We start from the raw sequence: 21,306 nt of genomic DNA, 5'->3' as shown, positions 1-21,306 counted from the left end.
GCTGGGGACTGGCAGCGCCCAAAACTCTATCAAGTTTGAAAGGTTCTTCGAAGAAAAGTGAGTTCGTCTGACAATTAAGTATAGACTATTGTCCCCTCTGCTCTCTCAGAGCTGTTTAAAAAAGATATTTGATGCGCGCAATAATGAATTTCTTTTCCAAGTAAAGGAAATAAAAATTCACTGAAATGTAGTTATTAAAACAACCAATTATAAATCGGTTCTTTGCACCGATGAATTGAAGCTAAGGGTTATCCCCAGAATAAGTAATTACGAAGTAGAGAATTAATGAACACAATAAAATTTTCTCCGGTTATTCAAAATTAAGAATCATAAACAACTTACAACAGTTGGAAGAATCCCGATTCCACTAAGTCAAGGTAATTTAAGCTAATCAGAATGATCGATTAATCGTTTTTTAAACACTCTTTTTTACCTAAGGAAGTTGAACTTGCGTGTCAACTTCGTCTCTCAACTATGACTAACTTGTTTGGCGAACCACTGCTTTTCAGATTAGCAAATCTCTCTCTGAGCGTTTTTCTTGTGCCTAAGGGTACTCAACCTTATCAGTTTTTTATCAGCAAAACGTAACGTGTCGTTCCTTTTAGAACATTCTGACCTAACGTCTAAGTGTTATAGTGGGCGTGGAAGGTCAGTCAGAAGATGCCACCTATCTTATGTGAAGGTTTGTTCGAGATGACCGGAGTTGCGTGTTTAACTCGGTTTGATAATTTCAGAATAAGGCACAATCCATGTTGCATGCTGCGCATTATGTGTGCAAAATTTCGCGCGTTTGCTTTTTTCCTCCCTAAGTAACGGATAAGCATCCAATTTAAACTATGATACCTTTGTTTCCCATTTAGGCTGGAGTAGTGTTCCGTTTTAAATAAAATTTTAACCATTTCCTTAGAGTCATCAAAAATTGGAAAAAAAACCTTAGCTCTTTCTGTCCCTAATTCCCTTGTAGAATAGTTTCAGTGCTAATACGTTGGGATTGACAGGTAATTTATCTCAACTTTCCACTCTGAACGAGGCCTTTGGTAAAAAGTTTTGACTCTAGAAAAAGTGTCGTTTCTTTCAAAGGAGTATAAGAAATTCGCCTTTCATCTATTTTCTTTGTTTTACTTTAAAGACCAAAAGAACGGTTTCGGGTACCGGAAAAAGCCCGTTGTTTTGTTCAATGTGTAAGGAATTGTCTGAGAAGTGACCTGTTAAAATTTCACGGTGATCGGACTTGAGGAAGTAAGGTTTTCAAGACTTGCGGGGGGGTGGTGGTGAAATTCTAGACGCTTAGCTTGAAGCAATTGGGAATCTTGAAGCCGTACCAGAGAGTAGCAGATCGATATTTCATGCTCTGATAACTCAGTAAAGGAAATAGTGTGCACACCATTTCTTGTTTGCTCAATGAAGCTTTGCAAATACCAGAAAACTAGCAAATCACCAACTAGCAAATTCATTACACCTTAATTCCTAATAGCTTTCATTTACCTACTAACTTAGAGCGCCAATGGATTTCCAATTATATCAGTCTATTCTCAAATTTCATCGTCGTGGAACATTTCCACAAGATGTCATTTTTAACCGACAGAAAGGCACAAATTTAAACAATTATGCAGTCGGTTTTGCAAATCAAAACTATTTCTTATTAATAAAAAGACTGGACTTAAAGTGTTGCATTCCAGGAATGCAAAAATTATCATACAAAAATTACATCGGGACCACGGGCATATTAAAGCAGTTAAGCTCGAACGGCTTGTTAAACAATCTTACGATGTCCAGGGAGTCCAGCCTATCGTTCGAGAAATAGTACGTAACTGTGATTATTGCAATGAAAAAATTAGTCATCGTCGTTTTACTGGTCCCTTAGTACATGCTTCTCGCCTTACACTGGATAGAATTTGTTATGAATTTGGCCTAGTTATTAACGAAAGGCCGTTACTGGAAAACAATTGCTTCAAGAACGACCCTTCGTTGGATCCTACTTCTTTTATCCCTAAAACCGTGGACACTATTGATCCCGATTACAATTGCGTGTGCGCTGCACTTAGCACAATTCTGACCGGAAACCCTAATCAAGGCGAAAAATTGAAGACATAACTCGTTCTTTACGAAAAGAAGGCCCGGACCGCCACTTATTAAATCTGATGGGCGCTGCCCCTCCCAAAAGTTCTGGGTGTGAAAGATAAAGTTGCGACCAACAAAGGTGTCAATAAACTACGCAGGAACTAATTTCTACACCTCAACCTAATTCTTCATATCTAGGCAGCGGTAAATAGGGTGCTGGAATTCTGGTCAATAATGACCTGCCATCGCTAGTCGAGGTATAATTTTTTTTCACATATTCTTGTTCGAATCTTACATGTGTTAATTGTGAGTGAAGTGTTGCGAGACTCCTTGACACATGGCTCGGGGTACACACAGCTGGGACAACAGGTAGAAGGGTCAATTTCACCAATAGTTCCGCCTTCTCGCTAAAACATCAAATTATCCACAGTCGGAGACCGAGATCATGAAATCCTATCGATGGATCATTGTAAGTTTACGAAACCCTATCGACGGATCATAGTAAGTACATTGAGCCCTATCGAAAGATCTTTATATTTTGATTCTAGAACTTTTTAACTCCTTTATTTTTCTTTGCTCCTATGTAGCCCTAATTATAACTAATCCTTCAATCTATAATTCTACTTCACTGTTTCTAAAAGATATATCAGGTCCATTTTGTTTAAAAGGATGAATAAGCAATAATTCTATTATCATTCTATAAATTCCTAGATTTGTCGCTTGATTATAAAAATCATACCAAATGAAGTTTCATGTTTGACCATCTAAAGATACGCACATTTCTTACTTCGAACCATTCAAAACTTTTAGTCAAGGCCTTAACAACAGCTGTTGAGCAAACGAATAACACAATACTTTTTTTAATCTACAAACCTTATTTATTGTGGAATAAGACTGATTACAGCTCAACAATCAGAGCAGTTCCCTCACTTTCAGTATTAGTTCCAAAAATTAACAAAATTGTGGTAAATTATATTTTCCCTTTCTGCGCCCGTGTTGTCAACAAAAACTTCGAGATTTAGACTGACTTTAAAAAACAATGATTGCCGAATTGAAAGCGGTCTGCGAAATTCTCCTCAGCTTCAGAATGTCTTTACAATAAGAACAAATTATAGGTTGAGATTTCTTGTTGACCAGTTCTTCTCTTTCTTCTCTTCTTCTTGGTGAATGAGCGTCTGTTTTTACTCAGATTTTTTTTCCAAAATTTTGCCATTTTCCTTTATAATGTCAGACTTATGTAATGACTGCAGCAATATGTGGTGAAATTCTAAATAATGTGGCACTATAGTTAGCGGTAAAATTTATTATGCGCTGCTATTTTTAATGCCAAATTGTTTTAAATGCTTCAAAAAGGTTTCACGTTGTTTTTGTTGAATACAAAATTCCTAGAGAGAAAAGTGGCGATATCTGTTTATATTTTGACTTTTTTGTTCCGACCCCACTTGTGGGGGGAGGACCTATATACTCAAATGGGTTTTTTTGTTCAGTCAATTTCGGTCGATCGATATATTCATCGTAGAGAAATGTTAGTGGTATCATTAAAAAGATTTTTTTTAGTTTCGTAATTTTCGAGGAGTTATCGAGGTTTAAAGTTTTGCGTGAACACGGGATATTTGCATGATTTTGTTCACTTTTAGTGTAATTTTAGTGTAAATGTAGATCTTTTCTATAAAAAAGTATTAATTCGAATTATATTTCAGGCTACAATAAGCAACAATTTTGTGTTACTAATAAACTAAAGACGATAAAAAAGCTAGTTTTGGCCTGATAACGAAGTTTACTATAAAAAATTCGAATTCAATTCAAGTACTGTTTTTTTAGAAAACTTTTTCTTTTTTTGTTTTTTTAGTCACTCTGCGACTAGTCACTTTTCATATCGAGTTTCAGTTAATAAGAAAAGTCATTTAGAGTCAAATGATGCCCAATGATTAAAAAAATCGTTTTCAAGGAATCGCTCTTTTTTTTGCTTCGACTCTGAGTTTTCGTAATTTTAATTGAAATTTGGACTTTCATTTTTAGGTTTTAAAAATTTTTTGGAGTCATATGGCAAAGACTCATTGACTAAAAGTGCAACAGATTTTGTAATGAGCATTAAGTGAATCTAGTGCCTTAAATTGACAACTAATGGCTGTTAAGACTTCGAAAATAAATTTTCGGAATGTTTTTTCAACCTTAACCAATCACATACTATTCTTCCTGATTTGTAAGTCAGTCTCAGCAATTACAGTACGCCCTTCCTTCTTAATGCAACTGAAATTAATCTGGTTAGCAATACTATCTTCTATCACTTGGTCATTTTACTCCAATGCCACAAGATTTCACAAATTTTTTTCCAAATTTTGGATGTTTTCGTATTATTGGTTCTTTTTGAATGCTCACACATTATATTAATAGTGATAGCTCCAACTGGCTTAGAAAAAAATGTTCATTGGATCATAGATAATAATTTCAGAGAAAAACGATTGGTTTAATTGGCTTCGACACTTTCTCTAGCACTTTTCTACTGATTTTTTGGTTTTTGCTTATATATATATATATATATATATATATATATATATATATATATATATATTGTTTTTTTCGTAATCATAAGACTAATTGGGATGTCTTATTGATTATATGCCTGACAAACATCTTTGTCCTCCCATCGAGGCGTAACTGAACGTATTTATTGATATCCGTTTAAAGCTATTGAGTTTAATGGATGTGTGGTACGGTTGTACCATATTAAGTTCAAGTTTAGTAATTTGTACTAAATCATTTTATGTTTGTCCTTGTCAGACTATAAGTCATAGTTCACCTACAAGTAATTTACCGCCGACTAAAAAGTCAATATTTCAGATTGTTCTCATCCCCCACTTTTGATTAATTATTCATTCTCTGGAATATTATTTCTGAATTCAGTTGCATTCAATCTAGTCTGTTTTGCACTAGTCGAGATCCTATTGGATTTGAGGAGGGATTCCACTCTCACTAATTTTGTCTAAAATCGCAACACGATTGTAGCTAAGTCTAAAAGTGGTAATCCAAGAATTCAGTAAAAGTTGGATTCGCACCGCGAATCCATTCACCTAATTTTAAGTGGATTTGTGACACGAATTGTATCTCTACAGTCAGGGATATTACATGGCGCAGTCAGCAACTAAAGAACGTGCACTCTTGGGAATTGAGCCCTTTTGGGATAAACCAACACTTGAACCTCCATTGCGATGGGATAGATGGCAGATCATGCTAAAATTGGCTATCATGGCTAAAGAAGGAATCTCAATTGACACTCTCCTTGACGACCCTCCGGACAAGGTCACTCTACCGCCAGAACCTATTTACGAGGATGATGTTGAAAATAGCACAGCTCAAAGTGAACGAGATCGACCTACCAGAAACGAACAGCTCAAAAATTCGTGGCTCAATAGATGTCAAAAAATAGAACTTGTTGGCATACTATGTAGAGAAAAACCTTGGAAGTACTGTGATAGCAAAGCAGTCTCTCTAACATACCTCAGCTTGGGAATGGAAGGGAGACGAATATTTGGTTCGCAAGAACCGAGCATCCAGATCGATAGAGTGACAACAAAAGTTCTTTGGGATTGCCTTGATAGGGTGTTCACTAAGCAAAGAAATATCACATTTGATCGATACACATTTCTCAATCGAAAACAAATGAAAAGAGAACCTCTGGAAAAGTTCTACGGGTGTCTTCGAGAGTTGTCTCAAAACTGTGATCTAGGAAGTCACGAGGAGTCGATCATTCGGGATGTCTTCAGTGCTAATATGCAAGATGGTGAAATCCAAAGGGAGCTACTCAAAGAAACACGGACGGCTAAAAAAGCTCTCGAGGTTGCAATGAACATTGAAATGGGAATACAAAACCAATTGAAAATTTCTGGAAATCCAACTCTCAACACCACAAATGAAATTTCAAGTCAATCGATAAATAGTGTTCAAGGATCGTGGAATAGAACCCGAGCACCGACAAACCAGTTTGTCAAACCTACGATTTGCCCAAATTGTGGCTATGGCTGGACTCCTTCCCATAGACAAAACTGTCCTGCTCGTGGAAAATCTTGTAAAAATTGTGGAATTGCTAATCACTTTGCAAAAGTTTGTCGCAAACCAAAACAATCTAGTAAACCAAAACCTAGAGTCAACTATGTAGATGACTCGGTTTCTGAGGCGGCTACAGTAGGTACTTCAACAACGGCGGCGGAACAAGTTAACAATATCAGCAAGCTCCTACAGCAGAAAAGCATTTACGATGCCAACTACGACTCTGATTACGATGATTATAACGATAATTGTGTAGCTGCTATTTCAATCAAAACCGACACTCGTGAGGTAGAACCCATAATTTTAGTCATTTGTGTTGGAAAAACATGCACAAAAGCATTGGTGGATTCGGGAAGCGTATGCACTATTGTAAACAAAAGTCTGGCGGACACAGTGGTATCCGAATGCAAGGAAAGTTATTGGGTACAGTCACCCGAAATACATGATCTGAAAACCTTTTCTAATGATATAATCAAGATTGTCGGTGTAATCAATACATCAAAAAAGTGTAATGACTGGATAGTCACGGGCGTTGATGTAACTGTCGTGGAAGACGGTCACCGACCCATCATTGAACGAGATCTCTTTCCAAAGCTAGGCTTTTCTGTTATTCAATTAAAACAAGTTGCAAATATTGATCAAAATCAATGTCCAATCAAGAGGCAGATCTCTTTTGATTTTCCAGATCTCATCAACCGTGTCGGTAAATCTTTAAAACATTCAGTAAAGTCAACATTTCATAATGAATTTACACCTACACATCAAAAGGGACGACGAGTTCCAATTAACTTACAACCACTAGTTAATATAGAACTTAAAAAACTACTTGACGAAAAACACATCATAAAATTAAACAGTTGTTCAGATAAAAATTTTATTTCACCTATAGTCATTACAGTTAAGAGATATAAAACAGTTAAATTAGCTTTAGATTCCAAAATCTTAAATAAATCTATTCATTAAAACAAATACCAAATGCCAAATATTGATAATTTGATTGACACAATTCAACAGAATTTGAATACATCCGCATCACAAGAAACAGCATATTATTCAACACTGGATTTGAAGTACGCATACAGTCAACTTAAATTAGATCCGGAAACGGCTCAACACTGTAACTTTAATATTATTAGCGGTGAGAGAACTGGAACATACCGTTTTATTACAGGTTTTTACGGTTTAACTGATATGCCAGCAGCTTTCCAAAAAGTGATGGATTATACTTTAGTCGGATTTCAAAATACCTATTGTTTTCTGGATGACATTATAGTAGTTAGTCGTGGTTCTAAAGAAGACCACTTAAAACTTGTCTACAAATGTTTAAAGAAATTAGATGAGGATAATCTATGGATTAATTTACCTAAATGTCATTTTGCAAAAACTGAAATTGAATGGTTGGGCCATAAGTTTAGTCAATCAGGAATAGCTCCACTTGAATCAAAAACAGCGGCAATTGCTTCCCTATCAGCACCGAAAAACTTAAAACAACTTCGATCTTTCTTAGGTTCTGTTCATTATTTAGGAAAATTTATCCCTAATTTGTCTCAATTGTGTCATCCCCTTCGTCCATTATTAATAAAGAACACAAAATTCATTTGGAACACTGAAAATGACACACACTTTCAAGCAATTAAAAAAAAAGTAGCAAACGCCACAGAAAACACACATTACAATCCTCACTTAGAAACGCGGATCAAGTGCGATGCTTCAAGAGCGGGTTTAGGAGCAGCATTAGAACAACGTTCGCCTACGGGCTGGCATACAGTTGCATTTGCATCTCGTTTCCTTAATTCTAATGAGGAACGCTATAGCATTAATGAACTAGAATTGTTAGGTGTAGTGTGGTCTGTAGAATATTTTAAATATTATTTATTTGGCAAATCATTCACAATTATCACAGATCATCGAGCATTACTTTCAATTATGAAAGAACACAGGTCGAATAAATCTTATAATAGTAGATTAACCCGCTGGATCGATGGTCTTTTACCTTTTGATTTCAATATCGAGCATATACCTGGTGCAAAAATGGGGCTGGTAGATTATATTTCTCGCCAACCAAATAGTTACAAACAAATACGATGAGGAATTTGCGGTAGCAACAATTACCCGCATTCGCGACGCAATTGCTGCAATTTATGTAAATACCACACCACAAACCTGTCAATCACAGCACTTTAACAGCGTCACTCACACACATTCCACACGTGCCTCGCATCCTCGCTCAACAAACTATTCCAAATTGCTTTGTGCCATTAATCGTAACACAACTCAGTTGCTTCTTGAAAATTCTGCCAACGCAGCACAAATCCAGTCTCCTTCTACTAGTAGTACAACACCAATTCAAATCCACTCACATCTCAATTTTCAATCAAACGTATCTCATATCCACTCAATTGACAATCACAAAATGAGCAGCTCTGCATCTAACCCTCAAACTCCCCCTACACACAGCTGGGTCAAATTCCAGTCTACCCCTAATTCCGGAGTGAATACAACCAGATCATCCAATGACGGCCAATCGTCCCCAAATTTGTATTTATCAAAAGAAGAGGTCTTCGAGAACAACCTCACACAACTCTTCACGAAGGTCTTCTTGGCAGTCCTCACCAGCAAGGATGCAGTCCTGAAGGAAGTACGTGACTGCATTCTTCAAAACGACCCTCAACGGTGTAAGGAAGTGAATCCTTATCTGTTCTCCTACTGGAGAGACCTGCATGTCCGCTCGGGCTGTGTCTGCGTGGACGAAAGAGTAGCAATTCCGCACTCCATTCAGGACGCTGTCTTGGAAAGCCTCCGTTTGACACATCCCGGAAGTTGGGGCATGATAACGCTCGGACAATACGCGTTCTGGCCGTATATGCACCGAGAAATATTAAACAAAGCGGCTCAGTGCAAGCCTTGTACTGATATTGGTAAGAATCTTAAGCCTGTTATTCCGGCGTCTAAATGGAAACCTTAACTACCATGTACAGAGCTCAATGAAGAAATACAAATTGACTTTGGAGGTCCTATCACAAATGAAAAAGATCAAGATATTTATTTCCTTGCATGTATTGATCGTTTTTCTAAATATCCCTCTGTAGAAGTATTTGACAAAGCTAATGGACCAAATGTTCTTAAATTTTTAGACGATTACATACAAATCCAGGGTGTCCCCCGAAATATTAGATTAGATCAAGCACGCTGTCTAATAGGTTATAAAGTTAAAAATTTTTGTAAACAACATAAGATTAACATACTCACTGCTCCCGCAAACGATCATAGGGCTATAGGATTAGTGGGAGCTATGGGAGCTATAGGATCATAGGGCTATAGGAGCGTTTGATACAAACTATTAAAAGACGCTTAAGCTGCATGAAATTAGACAATAGAAATAAAACATTCACAATTAAAGAAGCAATAAGGTCAATTGTATATCAATTACGTATCTGTAAACAAAAGACAACAAACGTAACACCTTTCCAGGCACATTTTGGAAGAAAACCAAATACACCACTAAGTAATATAAGTACACTACCCAAATCATCTAATTTATCATATGAAAACAATCTTCACCACTATTTAGATGCCGATACCGTCCCTGTCGAAGACTACTTAGATGAAAATGGATGGGTGACGGGGGATCGAAGCGATATTTTGATTGAAGGGGCGATGCAAAAAGCACAGGTGGACGCAGGACGCCGCTATAATGGAGATCACAATAAATCTATCTCCCGTTTCGTCATGCATCCCAAATTGAACAACCCTATCCCACGGACAGAGCAATCACTGGACCTCAAATTGGCTAAAAAAGCAACAAAGCGTTCCAAACGGGATCTTCGTGGACTCTGGGAAGTTGTCCGTACTTCTGATACCACTACGGTTATTAAGGAACCAGGAGTACCCGAGGTCTGTGTCCGAAATAGTGATATTGCCAAATTCGGCACCCGTGCAGAACGAAATACAGACCTCTGGGAATACGCCCAACGAAGACCCCTGCCATATGGGAAAACTACGGAGGAGAAGATTTCTCAACACACTAAGGAATTAAAGAAAACATTCCGCGGAGAGATTAAAATCCGCCATCGTCCAGCTCAATCTGATGCAGCATCGGGGGTCTCCTCAGCGAACAGCAACATTTCTAAAGCAATGGCGTCTCGAAAACCTCGTAAGCCCCATGCAGGAGGAAAGCGTTCTCGAAATACGTCTACTACTTTAAACACTTCCAATGCCTCATCTGTTGCTGCCTCCTCAGTGACATCATCCGTTGCCTCCCCCTCCACCTCTTGCAATAAACGTACTCGCCGCGCTCCCGATTACTTCGGATTCGAGAGTTCGATGTGTTCCATCAGTGATGATTCAGCTGCTCCTGTTCCAAAGAAACAAAAACCCGCGAATCCCGTTATCGAAACTATCATTCAGGAAGAAGCAGCACAGCCTCCTGTTCCTGATACAAATTACGAGCTGAGAGTAGTAAGCCCTTCTGCACCTCCTCCAGTGGGAACAAGGTCTCCTGAGAGCTACGAATATGAGGACTATGCACGGCAAATTAGTATGAGCGTCTTTGACGCAGAAAACCAGATTTTAATTCAAACTTTCAAACTATCATTGTTAATTGTTAAATTGTTCAAATTTGAATTATGTAATTGTTCATTTAAATATGGATTCGTATCACTTTTCCATTCATTTCGTGTTTGTGTTCGCTAAAAAACTGTGTTCGTGTTAGATATACTTCAGTTAAAAGTGATGTTGCTTATGTAACCATATTTCTGTGATATTAATTTTGCGAGATTTGCATCGCGATTGTTCATTAATTTATATTGCATGCATTTATTTTACCGTACATGTTGAAAATTTCCAATAATTTCGTTTCCTCTCGCATTTGAACCACCTTTCCACTTTTCATTCATCACTTCTCTGCTGTTGCTCACAATTCTTATTATTTATACTAACCAGTACATATGTTAACTATTATCATAAATTTTACACTGTTACAGTTTAAAATTTTGCTCAGCCCAGGATATGTGGTACGGTTGTACCATATTAAGTTCATGTATAGTAATTTGTACTAAATCATTTTGTCTTTGTCCTTGTCAGACTATAAGTCATAGTTCACCTACAAGTAATTTACCGCCGACTAAAAAGTCAATATTTCAGATTGTCCACATCCCTCACTTTTGATTAATTATTCATTCTCTTGAACCTTATTTCTGAATTCAGTTGCATTCAATCTAGTCTGTTTTGCACTAGTCGAGATCCTATTGGATTTGAGGAGGGATTCCACTCTCACTAATTTTGTCTACAATCGCAACACGATTGTAGCTAAGTCTAAAAGTGGTAATACAATAATTCAGTAAAAGTTGGATTCGCACCGCGAACCAATTCATCTAATTTTAAGTGGATTTGTGACACGAATTGTATCTCTACAGTCAGGGATATCACAGGATGTCAAGACTTTAAAAAATTTTTTTGAAAGATTTTTTGAACATTAATCAATCGTAAACCTCTTTTCGTGAACTGTAAGTCAGTCTCAGTAATGTCATGACTCTTTTTCTTTCTACGTCAGCCAAAATTTGTCTGGTTAGCGTTTTATCTTCTAACTATGGTTTTATGACTTGCATGCACGAGTTTTCATAATTTTTTTAAATTTTTTCTTTTCTTCGTAATCCTTGTTCCTTTTGAAATCTTATCACATTATCTTAATATCGATAGCTCCCGTTGGTTTTGAGGAGACGGTCAATGGATCATAGACAATATTTTCAGAGAAAAGCTTATGGTTTAAAGGGCCCCGAAACTCTCTTCTCACACTTTTCGCTTGAATTTTTGGATTTGTTGAATGATTTGTTGAATTGACTTATTGATGACTTTTGGATGACAAACATTGTTGTCGTCCCATCGAGGCATATTCTAGCGTATTTTTTGGCTTCCGTTGAAATCTATTGAATTTAATGGCGTTGATACTACGGGTTTTCTCAAAATTTTCCTGTTTTTAATGTGTTTGTTCGTATTTGTTGACTTCATTGTTGTTTGCTCGTATTTTTGAATTCATATTGTCAAAAAGAGAATCATTTTGCTGTTGAACAATTAATTGAAATTGGAAAGTTTTTTACTGAAACTTTCAGTTTTTTATTGGCTTTTCACTCGACACTTTTCTCGCTCATTTTTTTTTGCTAATTTTTCCCGTTTCTTATTCTTTATGAAGCCATAAAATGCTGACCTATCTCATAAATTGTAAATAAACATTGAATGAATGGTGTTGCTCGAAGCAGTCAATTTATAGCGAATAGTCATAAAGTTCTTGATATTATACTTTTTCGAAAATTTTTTTTAGTTTTTGTTGTTTTTTAGGTCAGCTTGAAATTTATTCTCATCATCAAGAGGTCGCATACTATTCCTTGTATTTTAAAAATTAATATGTTTATTGGTATTGTGACGTAACAGTTGTTTTGTTTGTAGTACAATATGCGTTTTTATAAAAAGTTATGTGAGTGGTGAATTTGCTTCTTTTTCTCTTCCTTTAGCACAATAGCGTAATAACAGATCCCCATGATTTTTAAATGTGGCCCAAATGAACTTATTTTTTTTATTATAATTTTAGCTCAATTAGTATAAATAAAAATTGAAATAAAATTACATATTATTCAGATAATAGCTAATGAATTTAATGGCTTCAATAATTTGTGTTTTCTCAAATTGTTTGTAATTTTTTGAGTTTTTCTGAACCTTTAGTCCGTTTCCATGGCTTTGTCAAACGAAGGACAGGTCTCATTGCTTTCATTATGACTTTTTCTAATTTTATCCAGAATTATTTTGTTATAAACTAATGATTTAAGACTTTTGAAATTATTTGGTTTAAAAAATGTTGATCGATTTTTGAATTTTGACTCATTATTTCTTCTCTTTGTCGACTTGTTAACTAGTCTCATTATGGAATGTTTTCATCTGCTGTATAACTTGAAAATACTAACCTTGTGTAGTTAAGGTTTTATCTGATTGCATTTTGACGTTGTTACTAGGTGCTGAGTTTTTAGATATTGAGTTTTTGCCTTGAAATTTTTGATTTTGCTTAATTTTTAGTTTGTTTTTTCTTCTTGCAGTCTTTTTGATGACAGAACTCATAAGTGTTGTAATGGGGCATGGCATTATGTAATTCAATGAGTAGTTAGGTTTTGTAACATTTTTTTTAATTTCAAACATCTGTTTTTGTTATCTCTTCATTTGGTTGACAATTAAGTCAAAAATGTAGATGAGCTCGGGTCGGAACATCATGTGCGAACGCACATTAACGAGCCTCCTTGTTTCGTATATATTTGTAGATAGAAAAAACAAGCAAATAAATTTGGATGAAAAAGATTGAATACATCGAAAAAAATCACTGCTAGAATGGCTACATTCACCAGAAAATTAAAACTTGTTGGTCAAAATATTTTTCATACAGGATTTTACTACTCTTTGACAAAACTCCGACCTGGAGACTACACAACCAAGCCACAGATATTATATATATTAAATTTGTTTTTATTCTGTTTAGCATATTTTTCAGCTATTAATTTCTTTTTTTTCAAAATTGAGCAAAATTTTTGTCTTGAAAATCTTCAATTGGTTGAACTAAGATTTCATTTTCCATTTTAAGTGGACCGTTTTTCTTATAGAATGGTCGCCAGTTGTTTTTGGTTTTTCTGAAGGGTTAAATTCAAATTTTACATCATGACATCTACGTTAAAACGATTAGTTTGGTTAACGAAATGGTGAAAAGGTAACAAAAGGGATCTTTGTTGAAAAGTGATTGCGCCAGCTGAAACGGCTATAGTAAATTCTTCTAATGTTTTTGAAGTTAATTTTCTTGTCAAAATTTGAAAAAAAAAACGTTTGATGGTCAAATTTTAGTATGCAAATTGTGATTGCATTGATCGCTTCATGATGAAAGAACATTGATTGCTTCACGTTGGTGGAGAAAAGAAACTTCTCAGAGAGAACAGTGGTGATCTTTTGTTTCGACACCATTCGTCACAGCTATTTGACAATAACCTTCCAGAGGTTTTTTCTACCCTTGCACATAATAGTTAAACTTAAAATCTACATCATAACATCTACGTTATAACCAGTAGTTCAATTATGGAAATGCCGAAAAGATAACAACAGGAATAAATCTCTGTTGAAGAATGATAGCGCCAGCTGAAACGGAAATATTGAATTGTTCCTTGAAACTCAAACCAGATTTTGTTAACATTTTAGCAAAATGTTTGTTGGTCAAAATTTAATAAGAAAATTTACTCATAAGCAAAATATATCAGATAAAATCTTGGGTTCTCAAAGCTATTAATTGGTTTCCTCAGGCTCTGACTAGATGAGCAGAATAAGATCGTTTTGCTGTCCTTGTCCAATTCATGTTTTTTCAATACTTGTACATCCAGTTGTTTTTTGATATTCAATTTAAGTTTTAATGTATCTTGACCAAAGTAAGCTTTTGATAAATTCTCAACCCTCTCTCATGAAGCAGATACAAAACAAGTTCTCGCATCCTTGTATCAGTATTGTGGTTCTTCATCGCAAAGAATTTTTGCTACCGAAAAAAGTAACATTTAAGAGCCTGTATTGAAGCATGAAGTAATGATTAGATGACTCTGCTTGAGGTCACTGCGAACATCTGGCGTTTATCGAGAACCGCGAAGCGGTTCGAGATATTAAGTCAGAATTTCGAAGTTACTTCAGCACAGTTACGTAGCCATGCTTTAAACTCAAGCGCGCCCGTCTTAAAATGACCAAAGTCAACTTCTGACTTAGTACGAACTTCAGGAGTTTTAACTTCTGGCACTGCAGACTTTCTGCATTTAAAAATGTGCACGTGAGTGTTTTAACCATCATTATGGCCTATTTAGTCAATTATATAATGAACAACAAAAGTTAGTTAGTACCCCCTATTTTCACAAAAAAAAAATCAATTTTAGGCAATTTTACTCCAATTTAAAATCAGATTTCGAAAGCAATTTTCACATCCTTGATCCCCTACACTAGTCCTCTTTCCTACCTATGAAAATCAGATAAACCATAACTCTCAGTTACCAGAAACCCTAATGTAATGTTGATGAACTTCATCTGAGATTCACAGTACAAAGAAGTTTGTCACAAGACTAAAATTTATTCACATTTCCCCCTCTCTAATGTTTAACACAAGTGCACAGTTAGCCATTGTTGAACAAATATGAAGAACGACCATATCTTGTGAAAACTTTCTATTACCGTGAATCTTGGATGAAGTTCATCAAATTTACGTTGGGTTTCTGGTAAGTGAGCGTTACGTTACGGTTTATCTGATTTTCTTAGGTAGGAAAGAAGACTAGTATAGTGGATCGATGGTGTAAAAGTTGTTTTCGAATTGTGATTTTAAGTTGGAGTAATATTGCCTCAAAATTGGAATTTTTTCCCCAAAAATAGGGAGTGCTAACTAACTTTGCCGTTCAGTATATTATTGCACGTGCTCTCTCTCTGGACAGGATTACTTACGTAGCACTCCTCTGTGACGTCAGAGCAGTCTGTGGGGGATAACTTCTCAGGAATTCCATCACTATTGCATTTGTATTGAGTGCACGAGTCCCCGGGGTCAGTCCAGACCTCGTCCACCTAAATTTATGGAGTACCAGAATTCGAATCTTTTCTGTTTCAGCCCCCCAGTAATTTTAACCCCCGCCAATTAAAAATTATGTGATGTTATATAGCAAGCTACTACATAAAAGTTGCACGCTCGCCTGGTGGCGCAAAAGCTATATGCCGTCTAATTAATTAACTGATTATTGACACCGATTAATCACTGCACTTTTTTCCCAATCTTTTTTACTTAAAAAATTTGAATATCTCCCAAAACTACAGAATAGTAACGTGTAAAGAATCCTACAAGTAGAATAATGTACTTTTTCGTGCGTCTTTACAACAAGTCAATCTACGTCGAAAATATTGTTAAAAATCACTCATTGGTCTGCAAAGTCATGACATCATCTTGGACAGAATGGGGGGGGTTGGGTGGTTGCGGTTTGGGGTTTCAAAATATCACGAAAATAGACTCGCAGGTTGAACAAAAGTTTAGACATAGCTGATTTCAACGAGTTAGTCGTTCTTTGACTATAACTGATCACGTGCGTTGCAAAATCCGATAATGGGATACGTGCAAGAGAGCCGTTGTTATAAAGAACCGACGTTAGAAGGCGAAACCTGACTTTATTTAAAAAGAGCCGAAAGCAAAAAGTTGCCTTTTATTACCCTAAATTGTTAGTTGATTACCAAGAAAATTACTTAAGTGGGTTAACTGATCTTATGATATCAAGTTTGATATCGATTGTTTGATATCAAGTCCCATAAGCCGCTAAGGCATGGCCATGGCCCGCTATAATTTGAAGATAATTATTTATTACTTCGCTTTCAGTTTCTTTTACTAGAAAATATTAAAATTTCATTTCTCAAATACTCCGTTATGATTGGCTGAGAATTTGGTAGTCTCATTTCAGAAGGCAATTTAATTGGCTGCAAAACTTATCGACTAATAATTTAAATAAATTTTCGGCTCTCTTTCAATCGGCTCTTTTCACTTCGGCTCTCTTAAAAGTCACCCCGATCATGGTTCATTTTGTTCAAAAACTTTGTAAGTAAACTTCCACAAGCTTATTTCTTATCATTTTGGAAGCTTAATCTTATGCTTCAAGGAAGATATACAAAAAAGAAAATAAACTACAACCAGCTTGTTGGTATACTAAGTAAATAATAAGGGCGAGCAATTATAATTATGCACAGATGCAAATTGGCAGCCTTCTTTTCATGCCTAGATGAAAGTCAGCCGCTTTTTATTCATGTCCCGATAAATTTCCGCCGCGCTTTTTTGCTGCTCAGATTAAGTTGATAAAAACAAAATCATGCCCTAATGAGTCATCTTCTAAAACAGACTGTAAATTCTCAAAAGTGACATGAACATAACAAGTGTCAGACAGTGAAAGAGAATGAAAATATTAATGTTTTAGCGCTGACTTAGTCGTAGACCAAGGTACGGGTACCAATCTTGCTAAATTCTACAGTATGTGAAGAATGTATAGGTACAATCATTGAACGCAAAGAAGTAAAAAGAATAATGATACCGCACCAATGATAACAGCTAGTATCAAAAGCTGGCAAAGATTGACTTACTTTTCTGAAGTTGTCCTCGTCATCTTGACATGTAGTTACATTGCATGACAGGTCACCAGCATAGCAAGTGCTGAAACAGTTACCAAACGCGTGGAACACAAAAAATCTCCAAATTAAAATAATATTAAATCCACTTTAAAATCAGCATATCAAAATTCTATCGTTGCATTCAATTTATAATCTGCTGAATCCTCATTCAAAACCATTTGCATGTTTGAGGGCCAGGAAACTAAGATGAGCGAAGTCCTAATAAGAGACATAATTGCATTTTTTTCATCAAAGTTTTTCCGACTTTGCTAATTGTCAAAAGTAGAAGGACCAAAATTTTGTTGTAATACCATGGGGTGGTGAATAACAAACAATATAACAAAAAAAAACGATTTTGACAGGGCGTTAGTAAAGTCCAACCAACTTCTACCCCCCTTTTACCAATTTCCACCAACTCACTAGTCTACACATCACTTGATTCACTCTCACATAATTTTAAATAAGGGGTAAAGATATTTGTATAATTCAATGAAAACCTTATAAATTTCCAATGTTTGTCACTCAATGGCGCAGAGCTTCGTTGACTGCTACATATACCATGTGACTGCCAGTTTATCAGAGCTTGTTCAAAAGATTTATTTCTATGAAGAGTTTTTGGAATGTCTCATAACTTTAAGAAAAAGGCCTTTTAACTCAATCAATTTTCTTAACAGTTTGCAAAAAATAAGCAGTATTAGAATTGTATCAGCATAACTAAGGACTTTCCATGTTTACAGTCAAAAATGGATTAAACTATCACTGTTTCCGGTGTCAAAACGGAAAACGTATATTTTAAAACTCAAATCAATTTGTCTTATTTGGTTTTTCGAACCAAATGAGCCTTTCTGTTATTCTGTAAAGCAACCTATGGAAAATAATATACTCACCATTGAACTGTTATTTAGCACAATCCTAAATTAAAAGGAGAACAGTAATAACAAATGCTAATTTTTTGAAATGGTTTCACTTTTTTGGAATGTTTTCACCGTGTCATCAAGATTAAGTCTGCGATCATTACAATTAAGCTGGAGGATGTTGATGTTAATGTTGTCTTTGTGTATGCACGCGTGTGTTTATGTGTGTGTGTGTGTGATGCATGTTTGTTATGCTTGTTTGTGTGTTTGTGTATGTCATGCGTTTGTGTGTGTTGTGTATGTGTGACGTGTGTGTTGTGGGTTTTTGAGGTGTGTATATGAGCTTATGCGCGCTTGTGTAGTATATGTTTGTGGTGTTTGTGTGTGTGGCGTCTGTTTGTGGTGTGTGTGTGTGTGTGTGTGTGGTGTATACGTGTGATTTGTGTGTGTGTGTGTGCTTGTGTGTCTGTGTATGTCATGCGTGTTGAGTATGTGAGATGTGAGTGTGTTTTCGTTCTTGCGTGTGTTTTTTGCAAGTAAAATAAAAGCTAAGAATCTTAGCATCGACTATGGATGCAACATCAATGAAAATCTTCCAGTATTTTGTTTCATTTCAAACTATTTGCTAAAAACCAACATTTCAAGGTATTTGTTTGAAGGGAGAGTAACTTCGCATGCTCACTGCTCTTATGGCAAATGGTAAATAGGACTTACGCATCTATATGTCTATTTTTTAATGAACTTCCTGACCAATTAAAAATGAAGACGAGCGCCAAATTGCCAACAATTTTAAAATTTAGCCTCAGATCTGTGCAACATGTAAAACAGCTTTAAATTACCAGCAAAAATGATCAAACTTAATTCTCACGTTCAAAGATTTTGCGCGTTTTATATTAATTGTGTTGAACAATAGTAATCTGGTAAGAGCGCTACAGATAAAATTGATTTGAGATCTATTTTTATCCAGATGTTAATTAAAATTTTGGTTAGAAAACTACTTGTTTCGACTCTTTGCTAATTAACCGCGCTGCAAATCTAGTTTTTGAGGTTTTGTTCAACTTTCTGCGCGTTTTGAGTTCCAGTTGACTGCTACTGCTCATTGCATTAAATCTGGAACTAAATAAAGCTTGAACTAAATGCAAGTAATTTAAGCTAAAAAACTTAACATTAACTATGTATGCAACATAATTATAAATCTTGCAGCATATCGTTTTAATTCAAGTCATTTGCTGAAAACAGACTAAATTAGAAAGTTGGTTATTTTCAAAACAAATCGACACGAAAAGCCTCTTCTCGTAAATCCTCCTCTCACGAGAATTTCTCGTGGGTGTGATCAGATTTTGTTAGATTTCAAATGACGTTTGACGCCTTCCCGTCCTGTCCAACATTTTCCGGAATATTCAGAATGGAGGTTCATCCTATTCACAGCTCTATAATTCTCCTTAGAGTATTTCAATATTTCACTCGAAGAAGTCAAAACTTGTAGGGATAGTAACTTCAGAAACTTACTGCTCTTAAACAGAACAAAGCGCTTGGCCCTTTGTTCAACCCCTAGATGAAGTTTGTCAGGGCAGTATAGTGCTTTACTCAATTGCCGAAGGTTTGAATTTGGAATTTAATTTAACGCCTCTGTACTTTGAATGATGTTCTATATTTGTCAAGAATGGTATCACCAATTACAATAATTTAAATAGTGACTCTACGATTGGGAACTAAAACTATTTATCCACTTGAGGAGAACACTTAGTCATTGCCCATCAGGTACTTTAAGGTTATTGCACACCTTGGAGAGTCTACTTGGTTCACCAATCCCTACTACATGCGATAATCTAGCTTTTCAAAATTTTTACGATTAGGAAACAATACCCTCAGAGAATTTTCATTTATTAGTCTCCTTTGGGGAGCGCGGTCAGTTAATGCTTCGAGGAATCAGTGTTTTTGGTAAAGCCCACAGTTGTCTCTGCCGTACTCCAGGTTTTTTTCCCCAAATTAATCTTTTTATTGAGTTCTTGTTTGTTATAATTCATAGTCATCCAACTAAATTATATCTAGACAAATGAAGTTGTACTTAAAGAATCAAATTGGACTACAAACATGTGGAGTGAATTTACTAAATCCTATATGACCGTACACTTTATGTTCCCTACAAAACTACAAAAAATAACTAAGAATCACCTGGTATTTATCAACAGTAAGTATCTATTTGTTTCACACAACTAGTTAGAGATTCCCATAAAAGCTAGATAACTGAAGTTTCAGTCTATTCTAACTAAATGCAAGTTTTAATCCTCGAGAAGTTGCGCAAAAGTCCACGCAGAAATTGTAATGAAAACCTTAGCTAATTTTCCAAGATAAATTAACCATGAAATATTGTTACTTGGATTTACTATTTTAAAAATGAGTACTTCATATCAACGGGTTTCATCGAGATCAGTTAACTAACCCGTCTCTACTTGATAATTGATTAACGATCTGATATGAACTAATGTGCCTCGACCATTATTAGAAGTTTTCGACTAGAGCCGTTGCCCTTTTTCTTTGGGTCAGTTTTCGAGCCCCAACCGACCCATAAAATTATAGAATTTTCTATTATATGCGTGAAATCTTTCAATATAACAATTAGCTGGTGGTATTTTTTCGATACTTAGTTTTGTATTCTAACAGAATTGTTAGCCTAGAATAAACAACTGACCACTGGCATTTGAAGATGAAGTCTGTGTCGTATTCCCTGTTGAAGATGGGACACTCTGCTGCCGGGAATGACGTCACAGCCCCAGTGGTGGATGGAAAGATACGGACTGAGAAGGCGTCTGTTCCGTTGTAGAAACAGCTGCATCTGAAAATACATCCAAAATGACAACAGTGTCTTTTACGCTCTCTCCAGTCAAACTACAGTGGTTATGTTGTAAGATCTTGCAAATAAGGTTTACAAAATGCAAGGTCTTCCAAGATCAAATTTTGGATGCTTGTTTTAAACTTGAAGCCATTCGGCTAGCAAAGAATTTAATGAGATGAGCTCGTGTTGAATGATATTGGAGAGTATGTATTACATCTACCTAGTTGAGAGGTGGGATTAACAAAATACTGTGATTAACTCAAATTGGCTATGAAAGAACCCTAATTTGGGCCAAAAGAAGCCGTAATTGTCACAGTTGCAAAGCTC

General features: G+C 35.8%; 1 protein-coding gene across 1 annotated transcript in view; it reads right to left on the bottom strand.

Moving 5' to 3' along the window:
- The window catches only part of LOC142343046 (uncharacterized), a 174,991-nt gene that overhangs the window by 15,677 nt on the left and 138,008 nt on the right, over positions 1 to 21,306 (bottom strand). Inside the window, exons 35-38 of the mRNA XM_075394732.1 lie at positions 20,836 to 20,979; positions 17,263 to 17,332; positions 15,598 to 15,714; positions 2,357 to 2,468 (exon numbers count right to left, since the gene is read on the bottom strand). Of these exons, the coding sequence (XP_075250847.1) occupies positions 2,357 to 2,468; positions 15,598 to 15,714; positions 17,263 to 17,332; positions 20,836 to 20,979 (443 nt within the window). The remainder of the gene's footprint in view (positions 1 to 2,356; positions 2,469 to 15,597; positions 15,715 to 17,262; positions 17,333 to 20,835; positions 20,980 to 21,306) is intronic.

Source organism: Convolutriloba macropyga, chromosome 7, assembly GCF_964194025.1.
Source record: "Convolutriloba macropyga chromosome 7, txConMacr16.3, whole genome shotgun sequence".
In the NCBI taxonomy this organism is placed as follows: Eukaryota; Metazoa; Xenacoelomorpha; order Acoela; family Convolutidae; genus Convolutriloba; species Convolutriloba macropyga.
Note: the sequence above shows the minus strand (reverse complement) of the source record. Positions and strands in the feature narration are given on the sequence as shown.